This window comes from Cherax quadricarinatus, chromosome 67 (genome assembly GCF_038502225.1).
Source record: "Cherax quadricarinatus isolate ZL_2023a chromosome 67, ASM3850222v1, whole genome shotgun sequence".
Taxonomy (NCBI): domain Eukaryota; kingdom Metazoa; phylum Arthropoda; class Malacostraca; order Decapoda; family Parastacidae; genus Cherax; species Cherax quadricarinatus.
The window spans coordinates 11627269-11652960 of NC_091358.1; the positions used below are offsets into that span (position 1 = coordinate 11627269).

Below are 25692 nucleotides of genomic sequence, written 5' to 3' on the forward strand. Positions count from 1 at the left end.
GAATAGAAGTAATACTAGTGAAATAGCTAAGAATTTGGTTGACTGGAATAATGTAATTGGCCTAAAATGGGAGTCAAAGTCGGCAAAATCGCCGATTCGTAAATATCGCTGACACATCAAAACTCGCGAGAACATAATTTCGTCAATTTTCCATCAAATGTCATACTTTTTGTTTTATTACCTTCACAAAAAGATTCTCTACCATTTCATAAGAAAAAAGAACAAATTTTTTTTTTTTAAATTCTTGGACACTGGGGCACCACTTCAGATTTGGGCCTTGGACCCTGAAGGGGTTAACAGTTACAAGCACTATAAACAATGGAATAATACAAAATGTATCGAATGTATGCATGAAACTGTCCACCCTGGCTTGTAAATAATGACGGCAGGGTATCTGAGGCACTCAGGCTGGACGAACAGGTTCGGAACGAATCACGTTGGGCGAGTTTTTTATCGTTAGCCAGGCCAAAATTTTTACACTCAAACACTTCATTGGGTGGATTTAACGTTAGGCAATGTTTTCGTTAGCCGAGGGTCCACTGTACTGCATATTGTTTACTATTTATTACATTAGATCATTGATTATCTGGCATTAAATATTATCACTTAACATTATTGTTTACATTGGGAATTAGTTATTCGGTGTTTAACATTAGATGGTCTTGTTCAATCTGGTACCTAAACAATGAAAAAGTAATGCGCAACAAAGCGGGATTATGAAAAAATGATAAATAGAATGTGGTATAGAATTTTTCACACCGTACCCTCTGAGAGTGCTATGATAATCCATACTCTACTGTATATTTCCCTTAAAAGTGCAGATTTACTAATTAACTTAATTTCTACAGGAAGTGATTGAAGGTATAGCAGAGTCAGCCTTCAAGACATCCGAGTGGCCTGTAATTCTCTCCTTTGAGAACCACTGTAATCCTCGGCAGCAAGCCAAAATTGCAGGCTACTGCAGAGAATTTTTTGGTGACATGTTGTTGGATAGCCCACTAGAAGCATTTCCAGTAAGACTTTTTTCTTTATCTAATTATTATGTAGGTGAAATGTAAAATTATTTTCTTGACCTCTTTTTTTTTAAATGTACTGGCCATCTCCCACCGAGGTAGGGCGACCCGAAAAAGAAGAAACATTTTCACCATCACTCACTCCATCCCTGTCTTGCCACCTGAGGTGTGTGTATTATGCTGTATACTATATTTCTGATCCAGATTACTCTTAATTTTGTAAACATTTCCACTGGCAATCTACAATACGGTGTATTAAGAGATTTGCAGTTATCTAATAGCAATTTTAGAATGTAGACTATGTTGTCTTGTGTAAAGATTTTTGTTTCTTAAAATTAATAATACTGTATGTATTATCGTATACTTTTGTAGGAATCCATCTAGTATATTTACAGTAATTTACTTAATAAAGTTATGAATGCATCAATGTTATTTACAGATTGAGCCTGGTGTTGCACTGCCTCCTCCATCACTCTTGAAACGCAAAATAATAATTAAGAATAAGAAGAAACATCGCAATCACCACCATCACATGAGAAACACACCAGGAGGAGAGTCCCAGTTTCATGTTGAACTTAATCAGCCGGGGGAGTCAAGACCCACAGAAATGCAGGGTAATGGAGAGATCCCAAGGCCACTGTTAGAGAAAGAAGGGTCAAGAGAATCTTCAGAAGAAGAAAATGAAGTAGCTAATGGTATGTACATTTGGAAAATATTTATCTCTTTTTGTGTGAGCATCACATTTATCTAGTACAGTACTAGCATATGTACATTTTGTTTTTAAAGGCTGGATATTTTTATGTCCCAGTCAAAGCTTGCGCTGGAGATAGACGCTGAAATTATTTTTTCACTCTTACTCTCTTCTTAAAGGCTTATGTATATTTGAGTTTTTGTATTTAAGAGTGGTTCAGAAAATTCTGTAATGTGAACATATAGCTATGAATGTCCTCTTGTGAGGCAGGACGCTAGTACATAGGACATAGTTTTAAACGTTGACCTAGTCCGTATAACAAATCTCAATGCTGTGGGTACATCTGGCTAATTATGGTAATTTTTGACCTAGCCTTTCCCCACCTGGTGGCCAGGCTGATAGGTAAGATTGCACAGTGATATGTAGTGTTATGAACCTTATGTGCAATGATGATGGAGTTGGGAGCATGATAGTGCTATGAAGCTTCTTAAAACCTTATTTTACTTCAGAGTTTCAATGATGCAACTAGTAGATTGAATTTAAAAAAAACTTATGCAAATACAGTGTGAAATACAAATTTGAGTTTGTAGGTGAGCTCTTGCTCTAGAGTCTGCTTCTTAACCTTTAAGCAAGAATGAATGTCTCTCTCTCTTTCTTTCTTGAAAATGTACACTGTTTTTGGGTGTCTTTGTCAATTTCTGTTTTTCATAACTTTGCATTTGCTAGGGTTAACCCTTAAACTGTCTCCAACATACTAGTATGCACATTGTTTTGTACCTACAAACATGCCACCTACCAATATTTTTGACCTCAGCACAACTCTTTGGGACTTCCATCTATTCATACATTTGAAGAAACATCTAAGGCCAGCAGGGTCCACACAATGTATCATGATGAGCTACTCAGGTGATGACAGTGTCTGACATACTAGTATGCCTAACTAGCAAAAGTAAATAATGAACTAGGAGCTATTGTTTCACCACCAGCTTCCCTACCAGCAAACAGTGTATACAAGTAGCACAAAGATGACTTATTCAGTCCAAATTCATTACAGTTTCATTATACTAACAGTGGAATTCAGTCACAAAGCACACTAAGTATATTTAACCCAGTACAGTCAAACAGTGTGAATGATTTCCATGTTTTGAGGAGTATTATACTCTGAAACAGTTGTAATGTTATAAGTACTCCTTGTACATAGCCTTAAAAGACCAAAATACAGTGGTACCCCGAGTTTTGTACAGCTCCCAACTCGAACAATTATGTTGTCCAGAGGGCTGAGGAAGGGTTGTTGAGGTGGTTCGGACATGTAGAGAGAATGGAGCGAAACAGAGTGACTTCAAGAGTGTATCAGTCTGTAGTAGAAGGAAGGCGGGGTAGGGGTCGGCCTAGGAAAGGTTGGAGGGAGGGGGTAAAGGAGGTTTTGTGTGCGAGGGGCTTGCGTGAGCGTGTTTGATAGGAGTGAATGGAGACGAATGGTTTTTAATACTTGACGTGCTGTTGGAGTGTGAGCAAAGTAACATTTATGAAGGGGTTCAGGGAAACCGGCAGGCCGGACTTGAGTCCTGGAGATGGTAAGTACAGTGCCTGCACTCTGAAGGAGGGGTGTTAATGTTGCAGTTTAAAAACTGTAGTGTAAAGCACCCTTCTGGCAAGACAGTGATGGAGTGAATGATGGTGAAAGTTTTTCTTTTTCGGGCCACCCTGCCTTGGTGGGAATCGGCCAGTGTGATAATAAAATAAATAAAATTATTGTAAGTGCTTTTGTAAGTGTATTTTTGGGGTCTGAAATGGACTAATGTAATTTACATTATTCCTTATGGGAACAATTTCATTCAGTAACGGCACTCAGCCTTCTGGAATGAATTATGGCTGAAACACGGGGTACCACTGTTGTAAAAAAGAATAAAAAACAATTATACCATATATTCCAAGTGGAGCAATATCAGGCAAACATTTCCCCATGATTGAAATACTAAAACACATTTAAATACATCTAATATTGTAAGAAACTAGTGTTAATAGTTAAAACATTAAAAGCAGTTAAAAACACAAAACATAAGAACATAAGAATTGAGGAACACTGCAAAAGACCTACTGGCCCATACAAGGCAGGTCCTTATCAAAACCACCCCTACCCTAAACTACCCAAGAATTTACTCTCATACCCACAACACCAATCAAACCCAGCCCCTCCCACTCATATATTTGTCCAGTCTCTTTTTTTTAAAGCTACCCAAGGTCCTAGCCTCGATCATCCTACTTGGAAGACCATTCCACACATCCACAACTGTTTGAAAACCAGTACTTACCTATGTCCTTTCTAAATCTAAATTTATCAAACTTAAATCCATTATTTCTGGTTCTTACCTGGTTCAACACCCTTGGTACTTCATTAATATCACCTTTGTTTATCCCCCATCATCCACTTATATATACCTCAATGATATCTCATTCTATGTCTCTCCAGAGAGTGGAGATTCAAGGCTCTAAGTCTGTCTTCATACTGGAGATTCCTTATACAGTAAATCATTTTGTGTCATTCTCTGTATGTTCTCCAATGAATCTATTTCCATCCTGTAGTAAGGAGACCAAAACTGAGCAGCATAATCTAAATGAGGCTTCACTAGTGATGTATAGAGCTGTAAAATAACTTGTGGACTTTTGTTACTTATACGTCTTGAAATAAATCCTAGTAATCTGTTAGCCTTGTTGTGCACACTTAGGCACTGCTGTCTTGGCTTTAGATTTCTGCTTACCATGACTCCCAAGTCTTTTTCACATTCTGTATGATCAAGTTCTACCTCACCTAGTTTATAGCTTCAAGGGTTATTTTCATTACCAAGGACTAGTACCTTACACTTATCCACATTGAACTTCATCTGCCATTTTTCAAACTAACAGTCATTTCTTGGTGTCAATAAATTGTAAAATTTAAATATCGCTGGTGCTTTTACTCCACTGTTGCCGATGAGTGATAATTTTTTCACCAACTTCATTATACCATAAAATCTTAAGTTCTTGTTAGATTTCACTCATTTCACTCTTAATTCAGAAAAATTAATTCTATCCAAGATTTTTTTTTCAAAATCTCCCACAGACAGGAATTTTTTCAGGGTATCCCAATTTAAGAGTTAACCCTTTCAGGGTCCGTGCCGTAGATCTACGGCTTTACGTTCAGGGTCCAAACCGTATATCTATGCCATGAGCTCAGCTCACTCTGATAAGCTGTGAGCAGTAAATTTGGGCCTAGATATGAGAGAATACATCTATGTAGTATGTGTGCACCACATAAAACAAATCCTGCAGCACACAGTGCATAATGAGAAAAAACTGAGACCGTAATTTTCGATTAAAACAGCGACTTTGCAGTGTTTTTCGTATGTTTTTTATAGTTGTATTTGTGATTTCTTGGTCTCATTTGATAGAATGGAAGATATACTACAGAAACAGAGATGATTTTGATTGGTTTTAGTACTGGAAATGGCTTGAAACTGAGCTCAAAGTAGCAGAAATGTCAAATTTTTGTCGATGTTCAAGAGTAAACAAATGACCTCACACGTCTAATACATGACAGCTGATGGGTCTAATATACATTCACAAATGTGGTGATATTATTTATACAATTATTACAGTATTGCATAAGAGTAAATCTTCTATTTTTTGGTTTGAATAAAAATTCATTATGTGAATAAAAAATCAAAATGGAATTCATTTGTAAAGCCTGAAAATGTAACTAATGAACAAAGGAATTGTTAGTTTAGTGCCAGGAATGCCTGCATTGTTTATTCCGGTCCCTATTTTGAAATTGGAATATTTTGAACTTTGCGTTAAATTGGCCAAATTACCAATTTCCGGTCACTTTATTTTGTTGTTGAAACAGTTGACTTGGCGATTTCTTGTGCACAATCGATAGAATAGAAGTAATACTAGTGAAATAGCTAAGAATTTGGTTGACTGGAATAATGTAATTGGCCTAAAATGGGAGTCAAAGACAGCAAAATCGCTGATGTATAAATATTGCCGACACATCAAAATTCATGAGAGCATAATTTCATCAATTTTCCATCAAATTTCGTAGTTTTTGTTTTATTACCTTTAGGAAAAGATTCTCTACCATTTCATAAGAAAAAATAACAAAATTATTTTTTGAAAATTATTGGACCCTGGTGCACACTTTGAAGTTTGGCCTCTGGACCCTGAAAGGGTTAAATTCCAATACCCATTTGTCAGACCAATCATGCAGCTTTTCCAGATCCATTTGTAGTCACTCCTGGTCTGCTTCTATATATATTCTTATTATTTTTACATCATCTGCATACAAGGACACTTCTGACTATTTCGTGTCATGTTGTTTACATACACAAGGAACACTACTGACCCTTGTGGAACCCCACTTGTCTGACTCGCCCATTCCGACATCTCCCTGACAGTGACTCGTGACTTCCTTCTGGCTCAGTATTTCTTGATCCACTGTAGTTCTTTCATTTTAATTCCTGTCTTCTCCTCTAGCTTTTGTGCCAGCCCCTTATGGGGTACTACATCAAATGGCTTTTTGCAGTTCAAAAGTATGCAGTTCACTCATTCCTTTTCTTCTTCCTAACCATCATTACCTTATCACAGAACTCTAGCAGATTTACGAGAGAGGATTAACCATCTCAAAAACTGTGCTGGTTGTTGTTTATTAATCTACTCCTTTTCAGGTGCTCCACTACTCTTTTCTTGATAATCTTCTTCATAACTTTACATACTATGCATGTTAATGACACTGACCTGTAGTTCACTGCTATCTGTCTGTCCCCTTTTTTAAATACAGCCTCTCCTCACTTAGCGATGTACGCATTTAGCGACCACTTGGACTTACAACCAGCTCTCCAACTAGTATACTGTTGCGAATAAGAAATTTTATAAAGAACTTCAGAAAGTGGTCTGTTACTATTTTCTTCATAGGCAACAAGATTTTGGATCAGAGTTAGTTAAAGGTATTTTAGAGTCTAGGGGAAATAATTTCAACTGGGAAACTCCATAAAATAATATTCAAATTTATTAAAGTATTTAAATACAATACTTTATCTTTTCTCTGTACCTAATATTATATCTTAATACTTTGTACAATAAATTTACAATATACATATTTAGTTCAAAATCATGGAAGTATCACATTAATAATTAAGATTAATTTTTCTTCCTCTAATTAAGTCTTCACTAACATTTACGTTTTTGTCTTAACAAGGCTGTGTAAACTCAAACTACAAAATGTACAAGATTCAACAAGACCTTTGAATCCGGCCGTAAAGGAGTAGAAAGCAAGAGTTTGTCTGAGAAGACGTATCTCTATGGGTTACTGAACTGACCAAGAACATAAATATCAAAACAATCTTTCAGAGCAATGAGGAACAAACTGAGTCAGCTCTAGAGCCTAATTCTCAAACCCATTCAAACTGTACACCCTAAGAGAGAACCAATATACGATCAGTTGTCAAGGCTAGAGCAGGGAGTGGACTGACTACCTGCCAGTCTGTTGACCCGTCGTCAGGTTGGATCACCTGACCCAAACGTCAGTCAGCCGGACATAAACAATTGAACAATTCACTGGATGGTTCCGAGACTTATGCTCTATATACATAAGAAATCCTACCTAACAATAATAATAAAATAATAGTGATAATACCATGGTATTTTCATAGGTAGTAGGCTGGTAGACAACAACTGCCCAGGGAGGTACTACCGTCCTGCCAAGTGAGTGTAAAACGAAAGCCTGTAATTGTTTTACATGATGGTAGGATTGCTGGTGTCCTTTTTTCTGTCTCATGAACATGCAAGATTTCAGGTATGTCTTGCTACTTCTACTTACACTTAGGTCACACTACACATACATGTACAAGCACATATATACACACCCCTCTGGGTTTTCTTCTATTTTCTTTCTAGTTCTTCTTATTGTTTATTTCCTCTTACCTCCATGGGGAAGTGGAACAGAATTCTTCCTCCATAAGCCATGCGTGTTGTAAGAGGCGACTAAAATGCCGGGAGCAAGGGGCTAGTAACCTCTTCTCCTGTATATATTACTAAATGTAAAAGGAGAAACTTTCATTTTTCCTTTTGGGCCACCCCGCCTTGGTGGGATATGGCCAGTGTGTTGAAAGAAAGAAAGACCATGGTATTTTTTATATATTAAACAGATAATAATATAACGCCGAAAGTCTCTATTTTAGCTATAAACGGGGACTTTCGCGCTATAATATTAAGTGATGATCATATTCTCTTACAATAGTTAAATAACACAGGATGACCAATTTCCAAGATATAACATATACAAACCTAAATAATGTATATAAGAGCTGATTTCCTCTATTCTGTTTATTACAGTAAACTATGTAAACATTTAAAAATATACCAGAAATGTTATAAATAATGCAAAGGTAACATTAAAAAAATATCTGATCGCTTAACGACCAATTCGCTTACCGACCTACTCTTAAGAACGAAACCCCATCGTTAAGTGAGGAGAGGCTGTACTAAGACTACATTTATTACTTTCCAGACCTCTGGCAACTGCCTTGGTTTAATTGATTTGAGTGTGTGTCTGTATTCACCTAATTGTGGTTGCAGGGGTCGAGACTCAGCTCCTGGCCCTGCCTCTTCACTGAGTGCTACTAGGTCCTCTGTGTGCATGCATGTCATGAGCACATATGTACATTACTCAGTTGGTACACACAACTGCTAATAAATGAGCTTTTCATGATTGAAACTCAAAACTCTGCCACCCTACATCCACTTGATGTTAGTGAAGCCATTGATAGTGTGCCCAAGCATTCTGCCAAAGGCCCAGATTTGTGGAACTCCATATTTATTAGAGGTTGCAAAAAAAATAATAAATAAAAAAAATTAAAAAATATTATTACATACCTTAAATATCTTATGGAAACCCAGTTTGCACACAGTCTGAAATATGGACAAGAAAGATAGATTATAATTTAGTACTGAAAGATTTTGTAGGATTGATTGATTTCAAAGCTATACACTGAAATTACTCTATGAGAGAAAGAGGTTTGGCTGATGGTACAAAATACAGTAGGACCCCGTATCCATGGGTGTGGTATCTGCGGCTTCAGTTATCTGCAGTTTACCGTGGTCCAAAATTAACCCCTAATTTTTTTCATACATAAGGGAAATTACCAACAGCCTACCTCTACCATTCTCACTGTCCTGTTCAAATCAGTTCCTATTCAGCCAGTTTGTGTTGCCTACATTGGACAATGTGTTGTTAGCACCAATAGCCTGATTGATCAGGTCATAAACTAGGAGGCTTGGTCAGAGACCAGGCCATGGGGCATTTATGACAATGGCTATTGAAAGAATAGCTATTGTCAGTAGCTATTGCCAATAGCTCCTGGCCCTGCCTCTTAAACCTTATCCAAGGGAGATGCAGATTCAAGTATTTAGAGATAACTCCTTTTTCTTGGACACTGTATTAACCCTACAGGTTATACATTATCCCAAAAATATGACACCACCACCATTTGGGGAAAGAGAGGGGATTTGTGTGTATGGATTTATACTTTTAATACATATATTAATAACACACTAATGCATATACTGTACTGTACTGTATATGGTTTGTAGATATTTAATTTTGTTGACTTATAGCACTATCAAGTTCAGCTCCATCATCTATAGGCCAAGCAGGTGCAGTTATTCTGTACATTTGTCACTATCATTGTCAGGTATTTTAGCTCCAGTCAAAAGCATCCGTTTTAAAGACGTAATAATTAGCTAATGTGCACTTGCTTATGCCTAAAGTTTCACATGTACTGAGAACCCTTGTATTTACATTATATCCCTTAGACCTGTTTATTAACACCAAAACACTTAGAATGTTGCTCTTACTTCTATTGTTTGCCAATTTGTTGAAAATATTCTGTTGTAAAATCTTCGGAAGTTTTCATGCATATTATGTGTCCCTATGTTGCCTTGGTGTGCTTATCATGAGAATATTCATGTTGTCAGTGTATAGTCCAGTGCTACTTCTTATTTAGATCTATGGTATTTTAATGTGAACAAAAAAAAAAAAAGCATGAATCAAAATCTTCCTTATCACTGTGTAGTGTTTCTAATCATTGATAACTCAACTTTTTTTAGGAATTTGGATATTTAGAATGTCTTAAATTCTTTTAGGAAATTTTATAAGAATAAATGTTGGCCCTTGATATTGTATTGTACTTCATGAAACACTAAACCCATATGGGTCATTTATCACAAGTCTTGCTCCCTATATCAGGTAATCAAGGCCTGGTCTAGCTAGCCCTTGATGGAAGTTAATTGACTTGTTACAGCATTGGTTAACAAGAATTAATATATTCATAAGCTTCATTATGTTTCAGTGCTAAAAAATTTACACTTCATGATAAGTTACAGTAGAGCAGGATGTAATATGTGTGGGAACACTCACATCAACCATATTAATAATGATAGTGTACTGTAATAACTGAAGATGTCTATGGCTGATATGGGATGTCACCCAAGAAAAGAAAGATATTGTTAAATTAATCATACTAGACAGAGCTGGGAGGGTAACTTTATTTAGTAGCAGATATGGGACAATTTCTCATGCAGCACAGGTCTTTTATAATATGTGCCCAGTAAAGCTGTTGGTCATTTTCCCAAGGTCTTCTGGTTTACTGGTCTACATGGTTAAAAACTGAATATTGCATCATAAATTATAAGTGTATCATGCTTGGTAAGCATGATATATGTTTTTATGACTACCACTGCCTTAGTTTTCCAGAGTTTAGGTGAACCCTGTAATTCATGAGTCACATTCCTGAAGGTAATGTGAATCCTGAAGCCACAGGTAACTGCAAATTTCACACATTCATACTAAACGTTTTAGCCTTATCTCTCTAAACATTGTCCAGTCTGTTTAATATTCATTGAAACCCTACCATTAGTTTTCCATTTAGGGATTGTGCACCAAATAAAACGAGACACTGGGCACAAATCTGACCTGTTTCAGTTTTTCTATTCTGCTGGCTCAACCCTGGGCCAGGCCTCCCTGTTGACTGCCTGGCCAACCAGGCTGTTGCTAGCCTGCCAGCCCACATATCTATCACAGCCTGGTTGATCTGGCACACTGTGGAGGTAGTGATCTAGTTTCCTCTTGAATATATCTACACTGGCTCAAGCAATATTTCTGATTTCTGTTGATTGAAAAGTCTATAATCTTAATACAGGGTTCATGTATAATGCCTGTGGCCTTCTGCATTTCACTTTCTATTTTACACATCCTTCTATATGTCACACTCAGTACATTGTTATGGTAGTGTGCAGATTGGGAACCGAGCCTTAGGTATCTTCCATGTGAATGTTATCGAGTATCTCTCTTTTATGCCTTCTCTTCAGATAGTACATTTCCAACTCTTTGTAATGTTCCCATTTTCTTAAAGCATTTTGGCACTTTTTATTAGAGGGCATTTAGGACATTTTCTAGAGTCAAATGGGGAATCAAACCAGTGACCCTACATTTAGAAGTCCACAGCTATAATGACTTAGCCACAGTGTGTTCAGAACTATGAGAGCAACCTCTGCTGTTGCTTAATGCACTTCTGTTGTTCAGCATTCCTGATACCACATGGGCTTCATGGACAAAACATCAGATCAGTTATAATTATCCATCACTTTTGCAGGGGCCCCTAGTTTGATCCTTGTTAATCTTTACAAAATGTTATATTCACAATACACAGCAGAGCCCATATGTGCTATGTTAATGTGTCCTAAAAATTGTTTGCAAATAATGTTCAGAATTTGAAACTTTTATTTTCTACAGACACTCATGTTATAATGGAAATACGTTCTAAAGCCATAACATTCTGTATCTTATTTATTTTTTTCCACTAAGAATATTTACCCAGTACAGTGGAACCCCAGTATACGATATTAATCCATTCCTGAGAGCTCATCGTATGCCAAAATTATCGGAAGGCGAATTAATTTTCCCCATAAGAAAAAATGGAAATCAAATTAATCCGTGCAAGACGCCCAAAAGTACTATATAAAAAAAAGTTTTACCACATGAAATATTAAGTTTAATGCACAAACTGAAGAAGACATGCACAGTTAGTAGTACGTACTCTACTAACAATACAATACATGACACTTACCTTTAATGAAGATCTGGTGATGATTGATGAGATGGGAGGAGGGGTGAGTGTCGAAGTTGTTAATGTTTAGAAGGGAAATCCCCTTCCATTAGGACTTGAGGTAGCAAGTCCTTTTCCGGGGTTACTTCCCTTCTTCTTTTAAGGCCACTAGGACCAGCTTCAGAGTCACTGGACCTCTGTCGCACAACAAATCTGTCCATAGAGGTCTGTACCTCCCGTTCCTTTAAGATTTGTCTAAAATGGGCCACAACATTGTCATTGTAATAGTCACCAGCACGGCTTGCAATAGCTGTGTTAGGGTGATTTTCATCCATAAAGGTTTGCAGTTCAACTCACTTTGCACACATTTCCTTAACTTTTGAAGTAGGCACAATGGATTCCACAACTGTCATAGGCTTCTCAGGGTTAGCCCCAAACCCTTCAAAATCTTTCTTAATTTTCATACTAATTCTCACCCTTTTTACCACAGGGTTGGCACTAGAAGCTTTCTTGGGGCCCATGGTGACTTATTTTGCAGAAACAAGCACCAAAAACACTGTGATAATATGGAATGTACCGAATGTATGCTTAGATGCGAGCACACTGGCTGGCTTGTAAACACTGGCATGCACGGGGCAGTTCAGGCCACACGTGGACGCGTACCGGACGAATCGTGTATGGCGGGTTTTTTAACGAGTGGCGAGGCAAAATTTTTGCGTTAAAATGTATCGTATACCGGATTTAACGTATACCGATGCCATCGAATGCCGGGGGTCCACTGTATTTACATTCAGTACTTCTCCTTTTCACTTACAAATTCTGTTGTACAGGTTGGCCATCACTAATCCAGCAATCAGTAATCCCGAAATGCCCTGGCATGATACTGGCTTTCTTTGTACTTAACAAATCAAAATTGTAATTACACATTGTAAACTATGCAAAAAGAAATAAAATCCTTATTTCTTATCAGTAATCCTGTACTAATTTTGGCTAGCATAATTTCAAATTTCCAGGGTCGCCAGATCAACCTGCCATTACTGTTTGGTGGCACTACTTGCTGCATAAGCCATTCCAATTTCTTTTTCTCCATTTATTGTTATAACCTGCTCACTTTTAGCCCTAGCCATGGTTCCAATGAATAAAAGACATGCTTCTCATTGTGTAAAGCACATACACCATACATTGTCCATAAAAGATAAAGTGGCTTTGAAGTCACTGTCAGTCACCATGAGCTCAGCTCACTCAGATAAGCTGTGACTGGTAAATTTGGGCCTACATATGAGAAATAGGCCTGTGTGGCAAGTGTGCACTATATAAAAAAAATCCTGCATCATGCAGTGCATAATGAGAAAAAACTGCTACCATGTTAAAGGTGTAAATCCGACTCTGTGGTGCATTTTCATGTTGTTTGTATGATTGTATTCTCATTTTTTTGGTTTCATTTGATAGAATGGAAGATATATTACAGAAATAGATATAATTTTGATTGGCTTCATGCCAGAAAGTACCTTAATCCTTACACTGTCGGTGACATATAGGTACGGCTTACAAGCCAGTGTTGGTAACAGATTAATACGCCAAAATTCTAGCAGCTTCAGATCTAGTGGGAGAAAGCTGGTAGACCTACGTGTGAGAGAATGGGTCTGCTTAGTCAGCGTGGGACATTATAAAAAAATTGGGGTACGCAATTTTTTTTATACTGAGAACATCATTTCAGTAGTCCTTGTTTACCATACCTCGCGGTAAGAAATATATCACTCCCTGGTGAATTGGGACTCTTGTCTTCCCACCAAGTGATAGTTCTAACACAGAAGTGTCAGTGAAGGTGAATATTACAGTATTGGTAATCAAGCTTTGTAAGGGAATCTAAACCAATCGGCCTGTAGTATAATTAATAAACTAGCCCATTACCAAAACTGCAGTATGAATATAGTCGGGGAGTACAAAAACACATACAATACTTTTTAATCTTTACTAGTAAAATTATTGTTTAACATAAAAAAGTATAGTCTTTGATTTGCAAAGAAACATCATAAAATAAGAGTATATTCATTGGCATTATTATCACATATTACAATAACAATGTAATCATGACCCTACCTACCCCTGTGTCACTTGACACTACTTTTCCCTAAGTGTCATGACACACCTTCTACTCTGTGTCACAAGACACCCTTGTCTCTGTATTATGACACTCCTCTCCATGTCACATGATACCCTATTCTCTGTGTCACATGACATACCTTCTCTCTGTGTCACACGACACCCTGTTCTCTGCGTCATGATACTCTTTCTGTCACAAGACACTACCTTTTGTACAGGGTTACATGACACCTTGTTAATGGCATATGATGTGTTACACCCTTCACCTGTGTTATTACTGGCACAAACTCTCACACGCGACACCGGTAACACTACCTTGACTGTCTCGCACGACAGTACCTTGCCTGTGTCTTCACACGACACTACCTTGCCTGTGTCTTCACACGACACTACCTTGCCTGTGTCTTCACATGACACTACCTTGCCTGTGTCTTCACACGACACTACCTTGCCGTGTTTTCACACACCACTACCTTGCCTGTGTCTTCACATGACACTACCTTGCCTGTGTCTTCACACGACACTACCTTGCCTGTGTCTTCACACGACACTACCTTGCCTGTGTCTTCACACGACACTACCTTGCCTATGTCTTCACACGACTCTACCTTGCCTGCGTCTTCACATGACACTACCTTGACTGTCTTCACATGACACTACCTTGAGTGTGTCTTCACACGACACAACTTTGACTGTCTTCACACGACACTACCTTGACTGTGTCCAACTGGCTGGTCTAATACACAGTTACGAATTGGTTGACATTATACAATTACAATAATGCCGTAATCTGCATAACAGTAAATTTTCTATTTTTTGTTTGAATAAAAATTCAAAATGGAAAGCAAGCATAATATAAGAGGGGCCTGGAGACATGACTAATGAAAAGAGAAAATGTGATTTTAGTGCTAGGAATATCTGCATTGCTTATTCTGGACCCTATTTTGAAATTGGCATCTTTTTAAATTTTTGTGATATTGGCTAAATTACTGATTTCTGACCACTGTATTGGGTAGTTGAAATAGGTGAATGGGCAGAATACTAGCAAAATAGCTATGAGTTTGGTAGACTGGAACAATGGAATGGGCCAAAAATAGGGCATAAATTGGGTGAAATTGCCAATGCATAAATATCGTCGTTGGATTAAGTGTATTCTAACCAAACCACTCTGTAATCTGGCAAAATCACTAATCCAGCACCCTACAGGTCCTGATGATACTGGATTAGTGATGGCCAACCTGTATTAATTTCTGTTTAATTAATGTAAACATGTTGCTTAAACAGAACAGAACTACACTACAATATAAAATACATATAGTGCAGTATAGATGTTTAAGAGTGGGAAGCAGCTGGACTGTCTCCCTTTCTCACTGTCCTATTCACTCCCTCTCTTGCATCATATGTAGCAATACTCTTCACAAGCCTCCAGATGCACCTTCTCAGCAATTCCAGGAGCAGCTTGAGAAAATTGACCACTGTCTGGAAAAATCTCCCAACTCCCTTAGGAGATTTCAATTTGAGACACCTAAAATGGAGGAGTATAGCAAACAATGTTTTAGCAGAGGTCACCCTGGGAGGCAGCTCAGATGAAAATTCACACACACACGAACTATTAAATCTCTGCACCAAATTCACCTTAAACCAGCAAATAGTAGAGCCTACAAGACTAGAAAATACGCTGGACCTCATCTTCGCTAACAGTGATGATCTGATACGTAATATAACTGTATCAAAGACAATACACTCAGATCACAACATAATAGAGGTACAGACATGTATGCATAGGGCTCCTAAATGAAACAAGCTGAGAAGACATCCTAAACAACATGAATCCGAACATTTGCCCTGAAAAAATGAATTCTGTGGTTCTTGAGATCTGCTCAACACACATTCCATTAAGAAAAAGAAAGAGAAGATGTAAATTAGAAAGAGAGATGTTCCCTATACAGACGAAGGCAAAGAGTCACAGAGCTGCTGAGTGGGGCCAATATATGTGAAATACGAAGGGAGGCACTAGTCAGTGAAATTGCAAATATCAAACTTAAGCTGAAGGAATCTTATAGGAGACAAGAATCACAGGAAGAACTAAAAGCCATAAAGGCCCAGTATTGGACCCCTGTTTAGGCAGGATAGGACATACACAAATGATAGCCAAAAAATGAATGAGATACTAAAGTCCTAATATGACTCAGTGAGCCACTGTCCAGACTAAGGGTCGATAATCCAAATGAATTCTTTATGAATGAAACCCAAAATTTGGTCATCCCAAAAATCTCAGATATTATTCTAACTCCACAAGACTTTGAAGAGGCAATTAATGACATGCCCATGCACTCTGCCCCAGGCCCAGACTCGTGGAACTCTGTGTTCGACAAGAATTGCAAGAAGCCCCTATCGCGTGCCTTCAGCATTTTATGGAGAGGGAGCATGGACACAGGGGTCATCCCACACACTCTAAAAACAACAGACATAGCCCCACTCCACAGAGGTGGCAGTAAAGCAATTGCGAAGAAGTACAGACTGATAGCATCCCATATCATAAAAATCTTTGAGAGGGTTCTAAGAAGCAAGATCGCCAACCACCTAGATACCCATCAGTTACACAACCCAGGGCAACATGGGTTTAGAGCAGGTCGCTCCTGCCTGTCCCAGCTACTGGACCACTATGACAAGGTCCTGGATGCTGTAGAGGATAAACAAAATACAGATGTAGTATACACAGACTTTGCAAAGGCTTTCGACAAGTGTGACCATGGTGTAATAGCACACAGAATGCGTGATAAAGGAACAACAGGAAAAGTTGGTAGATGGATCTACAACTTCCTGACAAATAGAACACGAAGAGTAAAAGTAAACAGAGTAAAGTCCCAGGCAGCCACAGTAAAAAGCTCTGTTCCACGAGGCACAGTACTTGCTCCCATTCTATTCCTCATCCTCATTTCTAACATAGACAGAGATGTAAGCCATAGCTCTGTGCCTTCCTTTGTGGATGACACCCGGATTACCATGGCGGTGACCTCCATCGAAGACACCACGAGACTCCAAGCGGACATCAACCAAATCTTTGAATGGGCCACTTAAAACAATATGAAGTTTAACGAGGAGAAATATCAACCACTCAGATATGGGAAACTTGAAAAAAATAAAAATGTGTCAGGGTATACAACAAATTCTAAGCATACAATAGAGTGCAAAAGTAATGTGAATGACATGGGAGTGATAATGTCAGAGGATCTTGCCTTCAAAGACCACGACATTGTATCTACCTCATCCGCTAGGAAAATGATAGGATGGATAATGAGAATCTTCAAAACTAGAGATGCCAAGCCCATAATGATTCTTTTCAAATCGCTTGTGCTCTCTAGGCTGGAGTATTGCTGTACACTAATGGCCCCCTTCAAGACTGGCAACATTGCAGACCTGGAGAGTGTACAAAGAACTTTCATGGCACACATAAGTATGATATTGTAATAAAGTTTGTAGAATTACTGACAATATGTGAAGTAAAAGGACACAAGTGCAACTAATGTGACATTTTATTGTGGAACGTTGCCACAATAAAATGTCACATTAGTTGCACTTGTGTCCTTTTACTTCACATAAATATGATATTGCACCTAAACTACTGGGAACAGTTGAAGGTCCTTGATCTGTATTTCCTTGAATGCAGGCAAGAGAGATGCATGATAATATACACTTGGAAGGTTCTGGAGGGATTGGTACCAAGCCCACACATGAAAATCACTCCCTATAAAAGCAAAAGACTCGGCAGGAGATGCAACATTCCCCCGATGAAAAGCAGGAGTGCCATAAGTACACTGAGAGACAACACAATAAGGGGGCTGTAGGGCAATTTTCCGCGCGCGCTCACCCAAAAATCGAAAAAATATGGAAATTGAGTTATATATACTGAAAAATAGCTCAACTCTTTGGCAACACAATGGTACCAGAATGAATGTTCTACGACGTTTCTACAAGAAATTATAGTCATTTATATCAGGTATGGTGACGGCGATGTTGGTAGCGAGTCTGCTCACGGCCCATATATTTTTTGGAGTTATTTCCTTGTTTTTTATCGCCTTTTCTTGCATTATTCTTTCTAATATAATAACTGACTATTTGGCATCATAAAACAGTAGGTGGGGCTTATCTGTAGACTTAGCGACAACCGGGAACCAGACGGGAACGCTCAGCAGTGTTCCCGCTCCTGAGGTACCAGCAGGAATCGCCCATTATTACGCTTATATATCAACTCTGTGGCTTATTTGTCTATCAGAATTGATCTAATATGATGTAATAAACACTATAAATAACATACAAACATGTTATATACTCTAGGCTGAATAAAATAGGCCATAATATGACGAAAGATTATCGGGAATATTTCGATAAATATTGAGTTACTCCTCTCCATGTCGTATTCTTTGGTCTCTGAGTAAGAGAAAATGGTGTTTTGAAGAGGATAACTGCACTAGAACATCAGTTTACTAAGAAATACACCCTAACAAACGCGATTTTCACGATTTTTTTTTTTTTTTTTTGAGACGGGGGCCGGCTGGCGTTCCCGGCCGATATCTCGGAAGTAACTTATTCACCTATAATTCGAAGTGGTTCCTTTATTACTTAATTAAATGGAATAATATTCACAGACATTGTAGAATAATGATTTCTCTTATTTTGACCGTAGAATTTTTGGAAATATTCCAAATACTTTGGGAGTTATGTGGGAGTAAAGGGCTGATTTTTTTGCAATATTCCAGAAACTAACAAACTTTATTTTTTTGTGAAATAACGGTAAGGTATTTTAGAGGAAATATTTTGGTCAACATAAGTATTAGCATTGTTCTCTCGGCACCAAGTGTCCAAACAACCTTACGTAGCCCCATATAAGAATGAAATCACCCCAGAGGGCATTTTCAGTAAATCAGTCTTTTCTCAGTTGTTGTTTGAGGTATATTTTTGATAAATATTTTCAAGAAAGAGTGAGAACACTTTGTTTTGTGCACCAAAACTGGAGAAAATCGGACGGTAAATAAACGAGTTACGAATTTTGCCCTACAGCCCCCGTGTTCGGGGCCCAAGACTATTCAGTTGCCTCCCAGCATACATAAGGGGGATTACCAATAGACCTCTGGCTGTCTTCAATAAGGCACTGGACAGGCACCTAAAGTCAGTACCTGACCAACCAGGTTCGTACATCAGCTTGCGTGTGGCCAGCAGTAACAGCCTGGTTGATCAGACCCTGATCCACCATGAGGCCTGGTCTCAGACCGGGCCACTGGGGTGTTGACCCCTGAAACCCTCTCCAGGTAAACATATGCTTATGTTCTTATTTCTTCCTTACTGCTGTGGTTGAGTGTGTGTGTGTGTGTGTGTGTGTGTGTGTGTGTGGGGTAGGAGAAATGGAGTGACATATGTAAGGGCAGGCAGCAGTTTGACTGTCTCCCTCCTTTTTCCCCTATATCTCTCCCCCCCCCCCCCACACACACACACTGGGAGAACCTTTAGCAACACAGGGGTCCAGAAATGTGGGCGGCTAAGATGCTAGGGGTTGTAATGGAGAACTTCATGCACCAACATGGTAGGAATACACCCAGAGAGAGAGGAGAGGATGAACCAGCAAGAGTGAACCTTATATTCACCCTGAGTGGCTTCAACATAGGGGATATTATATATGAAAGGTTCCTTGGAACTAGCAATCACACAGTCCTGAGTTTTAAGTACCATTTGGAAATAACAGTGGAGAGTGAAGCAGCATGGGAAGGATATGAGAAGCCAAACTTCAGAAGAGGGGATTACACAGGCATGAGGCCATTCCTGTATGAGGTGCAATGGTAAAGTGAACTTGAGGGAAAAATCGTGAATGAGATGGAGTACGTGGCCAGAAAGTGGAGTTCATACCCAGGAGCAATAAAAACAATGGGAAGACCAGAGTGAGCCCATGGTTTATCCAGAATTGTAGAGAGGCCAAAGCCAAATACAGTGAAACCTCTACTTGCAAGCACATCCACATGCGAGTTTTTCCATATACAAACAGTCGATGGGTTGATTTTTTGTTTCCATACGCGAGCAAAATTTCCATAAGCGAGCAGACCTCAAGGCAGGTTCCTTGAAGCTGGTGAGGGGCTCTTGCTCTTGATCTAGAGAATTAAAAATTGTAGTGTAAAGCACCCTTCTGGCAAGACAATGATGGAGTGAATGATGGTGAAAGTTTTTCTTTTTCGGGCCACCCTGCCTTGGTGGGAATCGGCCAGTGTGATAATAATAAAAATTGTTTGTTGGACTATCTTACTGAAACTTGGGCAATGTATAATGGAAAGATGCTTCTTAACGTACACAAAAAATTAAAGAAATCTAAGCATAAATAATGGAGTTCACTTCTCAGCAATTAGCCACCCCTTAGCGGTATTTTCAAATGTTTTTTATGGTTGTATTCTCGTTTTTTAGGTCTCATTTGATAGAATGGAAGATATATTACAAAAATAGATATGATTTTGATTGCTTTCATGACGAAAAGTACCTTTAAATTGAGCTCAACACAGGAGAAATGTTCGTCACCTGAGGTGCACTGTCGGCCGCCACCGCTGTCACATGTATAATGACATATTTTATTCATTCTAGAGTATATATCAGGTTTCTATGTTATTTATCTTGTTTATTATGTCATATTAGATGAACTGTGATAAATAAGTCGTATAGATGATATTAGCGAAATTATTCAAAAAGTATTTTGTCTGGTCTCCAGACAAACTCTCGTCCACCGTCAACACCTCCCATACCACTACTTGAATTACATATTTTATTCATTTTAGAGTATATATATCAGGTTTTTATGTTATTTATATTGTTTATTATGTCATATTAGATGAATTGAGATAGATAGATAAGCTGTAGAGTGATATTAGCGAAATTATTGAAGCATAGAATTCCACTGGAACGGATTAAGTGCATTTCTATTAATTTAAATGAGGAAAATTGACTCTGCAAATGAGCAAATCCAGTTGCGAGCAAGGTCATGGAACGGATTAAACTTGCAAGTAGAGGTTCCACTGTATGCTCAGGCATGGAAAAAGTATAGTAGGCTAAGAACTCAGGAAAACAAGTAGTTGAGCTGAAGAGCCAGAAATGAGTATGCATGGATAAGAAGGGAGGCTCAATGGCAATTCGAGAATGACACAGCATTGAAAGCCAAATCTGACGAAAAGTTATTATACAGCAACATGAGGAGGAGAACAACAATTAAGAGCCAAATAATCAGGCTGAAGAAGGTGGAGAGCTCACAAGGAATGACCAGGAAGTCTGTGAGAAGCTTGGCATGTTATTTAGGGAGGTATTCTCAGAGACAGGAGGGCTACCAGTTAGAATATTTTCTTGGAATATAATAAGGGTTTTGACATTACTTCACAAGAGACTAGTACAAAAGCAAAAGGAGCAGGTAAGAATAACAGGAAGGCATTACAATGGATCAAAGCATACATGACAGGAGGGAAACAATGAGTGATGTAGGAATGGGTGCATGTGACAAGTGGGGTTCCACAAGGCTCAGCCCTAGGGCCAGTGGTATTTCTTGTATACATCAATGACATGATGGAATGGGTAGTCAGAGGCATCTCTGTTCATAAAGTGAAATTAACGAGAACACAAGTGTAAGAGGACCAGGAAAGGCTTCAAATGGATATGTACAGGCTGTAGGCCTGGTTTGATAAATATCTTCTGGAACATAACAAGTGCGAAGTTATGAAGCTTGGAGAAGGACAAAGACTGCACTCAGAGTTGAGGCTTGGGGGAGGGGGGGAGAAAGGCTGCAAACCTCACTCTAAGTTGAAGGACCTTGGGGTGAGTATCATACCTAGCATATCACCTGAGGTGCACATCAACTAAATCACTCTTGCAGAAAATGCATGTCTGGCAAATCTAAGATTAGCTTTTCAGCATCTAAGTAAGGAGTCATTCATGACACTGTACACTGTGCATGTCAAGCCCATATTGGAATATGCAGCTCCTGTATGAAACCCACACCTGGTCAAGCATATCAAGATATGCTAATACCTTAATTATTTTTTTAATTTGGCATTTTTTAAATGACTGAAGTGCATTAAAACAAATTATAACTAGAAGAATAAAACTGAAAAATATCAAAGGTTTATTTTTTTTACAGTACAGGTCCTCCATCACAAATCCGGCATCATTGGGACCTGTAGTGTGCCGGATTACTGAGTTTACCGAATTACAGAGTGGTTAGGTTAGAATACACTTAATAAAATTAACCAACTTGACTTACACAGTTCATTGAACATCGGCAAAAACCGAACATTTCCGCTACTTTGAGCTCAATTTCAAGGTACTTTTTGTCATGAAAGCAATCAAAATCATGTCTATTTCTGTAATATATCTTCCATTCTATCAAATGAGTCCAAAAAATGACAATACAACCATAAAAACCATACGAAAATATACTGCAAAGAGGCAGCTAATGGCTGAGAAGTGAACTCCCTTATTTATCATCCGTCTTTTATTTTTGTTGTACGTTAAGAAGCATCTTTCCATCATACATTGCCCAAGTTTCAATGAGATAACCCAACAAACAACCAAGAAAAAAAAAATATTTACCAAAAATCAGACTTCTAGTCTGTCAACTGAGTACAAGAAACCGCCCATTCACTTACTTCAACTACCCAATAAAGTGGTCAGAAATTGGCAATTTGGCCAATTTCATGCAAATTTCAACAGATGCCAATTTCAAAATAGGGTCCAGAATAAACAATGCAGATATTCCTGGCACTAAAATAACATTTTCCTTGTTCATTAGTCACGGCTACAGGCCCCTCTTATATTACTCTTGCTTACCATTTGGAATTTTTATTCACAAAAAAAAAAAAATACAGTGGACCCCTGCTTAACGATCACCTCCCAGTGTGACCAATTATATAAGTGTATTTATGTAAGTGCGTTTGTACGTGTATGTTTGGGGGTCTGAAATGGACTAATCTACTTCACAATATTCCTTATGGGATCAAATTCGGTCAGTACTGGCACCTGAATATACTTTTGGAATGAAAAAATATCATTAAACTGGGGTCCACTGTAGAAGATTTACTGTTACGCAGACTACTGCATTATTGTAATAATTGTATAAATAATGTCAATTCATTCTTGACTTCGTACTGGAATTTAGACTGGCAGGCGAACAGGTATTGGATGGTGACATCATTTGTTTACTCTTGAGATTCGCTAAAGAATAGAACATTTTCGCTACTGTGAGCGCAATTTCAAGGTACTTTTCATCGTGAAACCAATCAAAATCACATCTATTTCTGCAATATATCTTTCATTCTATCAAATGAGACCAAAAAAATGAGAATATAGCCATAAAAACATACAAAAATATACCGCTAAGCGGCCGCTAATGGCTGAGAAGTGAACTTCACTATTTATGGTCTGATTTCTTTCATTTTTGGTGTATGTGAAGAAGTATCTTTCCATCATACATTGCCCAAGTTTGAATAAGATAACCCAGCAAACAACTGAGAAAATAATATAATAATAATAATAATAATAATGATAATAATAATAATAATATCTTTATTTGCTACACATACATGTACAAGGTATACAGGCCTAGCTGACATCAGTGACATACTACTGTATAGAAAGCCGCTTGTTATGCTGAGTATTTCAAGAAAATTAGGTCTGTCTCAGGATAACACCCACACTAGTCAGCTAACACCCAGGTACCCATTTACTGATAGGTAAACATAGACAACAGGTGTAAAGAAACACGCCTAATGTTTCTACCCTGGCTGGGAATCGAATATTTACCAAAAATCATATATGGCTAACCCAAGCCAGGTACTAAAAATAAGCCACGTTGACTTTTTTGGGATTATCCTAGGTTCTCTACACATATGCTGCTATGTGTGATAATCTATAGAGAGAAAATAACTTTTTTGTTTCATGTTTATGGTGGAGTATGAGTGTATATCATAGTTAGCCCTGTGCTATACTCCATTTTCTCTAATATAAGCCCCCAAGACAAGGATAGGAGAATGGTATTTGTTTACCATATCCGCTTCATAACTCTGTTGAACTGCTTGGTGTTATGCCAAATATTATTCATTCTGGAGTATTTAACATGTTTTATGTTATTTATATTGTTTGTCATATTAGATCAATTGTGATAGGCAAATAAGCTGTAGTGTTGATATTAGCATAATAATAAAGCATATTCTCCTGCTTCATGAGACTGAGCTTATGGCAACTGACAGTGGCTTCAAAGCCACCTTATCTTTAATGGATAATGTACTGTGTAGGTGCTTTACATAATGAGAAGCATTTCTTTTATTCATTGGAGCCATGGCTAGGGCTAAAAGTAAGCAGGTTAAAACAATAAATGGGGAAAAAGAAATTGGAATGACTTATGCAGCAAGTAGCGCCACCAAACAGTACCGCAGGTTGAAGTGGCGACCCTGGAAATTTGAAATTATGCTAGCCAAAATTAGTGCCGAATAACTGAACGAACCGAATAACTGATTGCCGGATTTGTGATGGCGGACCTGTATTTTGAAACTGTGACTAGTTTAAAATAATTACAAATATAGAAGGATTACATTATTTATAATACATATCTTCATCTTTTCTTGTTTTATCATTGTACAGGCATTTATAAATTTGAAAATTCTTTTAAGAGCTTTACGTGACATTTGATGTGTTTTAGGTTGCCAGTCAGTGAAATGTACACACACACACACACATGCAGTGTACCATGAATCTTGAAACTGTCTTCATCAGTGTTGCTGCATATTTTCACTGTTGCCTTGGATGGAGGTTTAGCTCTTAGATCTCTTAATGAGGTTGATCTGCAGTTCTTGGCTCTCTTAAGGGTTTTGATCTACAGCTCCTGGCTCTTTAGGATGTTGATCTACAAGTGCTATATTTCTTGAGCATATTGAGCTAAAGCTTCTGGGCCTCTTGAAGGCATTTATCCCCAGCTTCTGGACCTTTTGAAGGTATTTATCCCCAGCTTCTGGGCCTCTTGAAGGTATTTATCTCCAGTTTCTGGGCCTCTTGAAGGCATTTATACCCAGCTTCTGGGTCTCTTGAAAGCATCTATCTCTAGCTTCTGGACCTCTTGGGAGGGTTGAACTTAGTTCCCATGTTTCTTGAGGGATTTGAGTCACTGTTGCTCAGATTCTTGAGGTTTTTAAGATGCATGTACTATACCTCTTGTTTACATTGAGATACAGGGGTTTGGGATTATGGGATACCAGATACCTTTCTTGGATTCTACAGTGACTGAAATATCTAGTCTTCACCTTAAGTTGGGTAATATATTATAGAGATGCTTTGGACACTAAAATGTTTTCTGAAGCATTGTAAAATCAGGTAAAAGGACACATGTGCAACTAATGCAACATTTTATTGCAGCAACATTTCATGAGCAAAATGTTGTCTCAATAAAATGTCGCATTAGTTGCACATGCATTCTTTTACCTAACATATTGTCAGTAATTATATCAATATTATTAAACATTGTAAAATCAGATTCTGCAACCAGACTTATTTACAGCTAAACCATAATTTGGAGAGGAGACATTGGACAATGTTTCAGTCCATCCTAATCCATTATGAAGTTGTGATGAACTGAAAGATCTTGTGAGTTGTGAACTCTTGTAGTCACTGTACTGTGACTCATTCTTATAAATGTATTTACAATGTTTTGCAGTAAGGATAAGTATCTTTGTTAATT

The 25692-nt window shown here is 38.1% G+C and overlaps 1 protein-coding gene across 9 annotated transcripts in view; it reads left to right on the forward strand.

The window, feature by feature from the left end:
- Plc21C (Phospholipase C at 21C) overlaps positions 1 to 25692 on the forward strand; it is a 613502-nt gene that overhangs the window by 377634 nt on the left and 210176 nt on the right. For 7 of the 9 annotated variants that reach the window (XM_070099388.1, XM_070099386.1, XM_070099387.1 and 4 more), the window contains 3 exons: positions 849 to 1013; positions 1453 to 1708; positions 2077 to 2106. In XM_070099388.1, the coding sequence (XP_069955489.1) occupies positions 849 to 1013; positions 1453 to 1708; positions 2077 to 2106 (451 nt within the window). The remainder of the gene's footprint in view (positions 1 to 848; positions 1014 to 1452; positions 1709 to 2076; positions 2107 to 25692) is intronic. The other 2 variants (XM_070099391.1, XM_070099389.1) reach the window with 1 other exon arrangement.